The 2,402-nt window shown below is 42.3% G+C and overlaps 1 protein-coding gene across 1 annotated transcript; it reads left to right on the top strand.

Annotated features, from left to right (window-relative positions):
• Positions 1-231: 231 nt before the first annotated feature.
• Positions 232-1,834, top strand: LOC108337522 (ethylene-responsive transcription factor TINY). Its single transcript, XM_052880430.1, has 2 exons — positions 232-820; positions 934-1,834. Exon 2 carries the CDS (start codon positions 994-996, stop codon positions 1,711-1,713), a length of 720 nt encoding a protein of 239 aa, XP_052736390.1. The 5' UTR covers positions 232-820; positions 934-993; the 3' UTR covers positions 1,714-1,834.
• Positions 1,835-2,402: the final 568 nt, after the last annotated feature.

Here is a 2,402-nt window from a genome sequence, read left to right as displayed (position 1 = left end):
TAATCAAAAGAGTCACAAGGAAGACTTAATGCATCAGGTGCCAATATAAAAAGAAAAGCATTAATGATAGCCTAATTATGCATTAATTAGTGGGATCACGTTGCGTCACCACTTGCACCCATAAATCCACCAACCAACCTTGCTATGTATGATGCATGGAATAAGTTACACACGCGAACACCACCATATGCGTACAAAACGGTAGATCAGAGTAGGGGTAAGGGCAAATTGGAGATAGTGAAGGGGGTAAGAAAGTGGTGTGCATAATTGGGCTGAAAAGCTGTGTGATATCTTGAAGGAATACACGGATAAGGGATAAATGAACAGTGCAACGTGGGTGAAACCGAGGCAGGTTGAAGATAGATTAGGTTGTAGAAGTGAAGCGCACAGTGCAGAGAGTGCAAAACCAAAAGCAATTGTTCGTGGCACAAAGAAAGGGTGACCCATCGTGTATTTGTATCCACCGGGCCAGGCAGAGAGACCCATTTCTTGTGGACCCTCTGTCAACCTTTATAAGTGTTATATGACTCATTCAGAAGTGACTCTCAAAATTAAACACCATGCCTCATCAATTTTCTCCCTTCCAAACTCAACAGAAGACTTCTCTCACGTCTTGTCTTACCTCAATCTTTTCTTCCCACAAGTAATCTTATTTAATAACCCCCAACACTTCACCTAATAGAAATTCAAACTTTAGTTTGCTACATTGTGAGAGATTATAGTTCCAGCTGCTTATCTAAGGTTTAGTTCATTAAGAGATCTTAGACCCATCTACACTTGTTGGTTAACTCAATCTTTCATATCTTACTTTTCTACATATGTAAGGATTTTGACCATAGTTCTAAACTACATCTGCAAGTGTGTGTTTTTTTTGTGTTGAACTTGAATTCAATTTTTTTTTTTTATTTTCTTTGTAATTTGAACACTGGAAAGGGACAAATCTGGAATCAGCTTAGTTTTTTGACAGTCCAGTACGCGCTAAAACCTCTTACAATGAGAGTTTCTGCACGCAATGATAATTCTGGGAAGGAGAGCAGGTCGACCTCGCCGTTATCACCGTCGGAGGAGGCGCCGCCGTCAGAGTCCAAACCGGAGAAGCGCAACCGGGACTCGAACAAGCACCCGGTGTACCGAGGTGTGCGCATGAGGAACTGGGGAAAATGGGTGTCGGAAATCCGAGAGCCGCGGAAGAAATCGAGAATATGGCTGGGGACATTCCCCACGCCGGAAATGGCGGCGAGGGCGCATGACGTTGCAGCACTGAGCATAAAGGGGAACAGCGCCATCCTCAACTTCCCCGAACTCGCCGCCTCGCTTCCGCGTCCCGTGTCGTTGGCCCCTCGCGACGTGCAAGCCGCAGCGGCCAAAGCGGCTCACACAGACTTCCGTCCTTCGTCCACGTCATTATCATCATCAACATCATCGTTGGTGTCAACAACTTCCTCCTCCTCGTCGTTATCCTCGTCGGTTTCAACTGCGGACTTGTCCGCTGAGTCGGAGGAACTGAGCCAGATCATCGAGTTGCCGAGGTTGGAAACGAGTTACGAGTTGGGAAAGGAGTTTGTGTTCGCAGACTCGCAGGACACGTGGATGTATCAGCCGCCGATACCTTGGTTGCAAACCACGTACGATGCTTCTCAAGCCGACGATGATATTGTAGTGGCAGAGACTGGGCTTGTCAATAGCTTTAAGAGTTTTCTGTGGGATTACTGATATGATTTTTTTATCTGTTTCTGTTTTTTATGCGTTTGACAAACTTTAAGTGGAATGTTGAAGTGTCTTTGTTCTAATTTTTAATTGAAATTGAGTGTTCCGTCTGAATGATATGATGTATTTTTACCACATATGCTAGATATTGTTAATATTATCGCATTCAATCTTTCGAATTCAGAGTCTATTTCATCGAAGTTGAATGTAATATAATTACGGTCATAATATCCAATTTAGAGTTTGTGATGGTGATAATGGGCAAGGGATTGTGGTGATTATCTGAACCTCGTTTTAAATAAAGACAAACAACATAGTTTGTTGCTTAAGTTTTTGTTTTTTCCTTTTTCTTTATAATGTAACTTAATTACAATTGTTTTTGTTTTTCCTTGTACTCTCAATTTGGCTGTGTTATGAGCCCTCTCAGGTTTTCTGTTGAGGGATTTTGGCACGGGTTTCTTTGTTTGATTTTCGGTTTTTTAGCTGCTCTGTTTATTCGCTGTGTAGTCTCTCTTATCTATTCTTTTGAATTTAAGCCTAACTGTCTAGGAGTGGACGGAGGAAAATTGTCATATTTTTCCTGTTTTGGCACAAAATATGTAGTGCTCTGTTTCGAGAAGTAGTAGTCGACAATTCTGATGCCTTCTCCAACTTGGTCTGTCAATCAAAACTCGATTAATCTCATGGTTACGTGT

The sequence above is a fragment of the Vigna angularis genome, chromosome 7 (assembly GCF_016808095.1).
Source record: "Vigna angularis cultivar LongXiaoDou No.4 chromosome 7, ASM1680809v1, whole genome shotgun sequence".
Taxonomy (NCBI): domain Eukaryota; kingdom Viridiplantae; phylum Streptophyta; class Magnoliopsida; order Fabales; family Fabaceae; genus Vigna; species Vigna angularis.
This window is presented reverse-complemented; position numbering and strand designations above follow the sequence as displayed.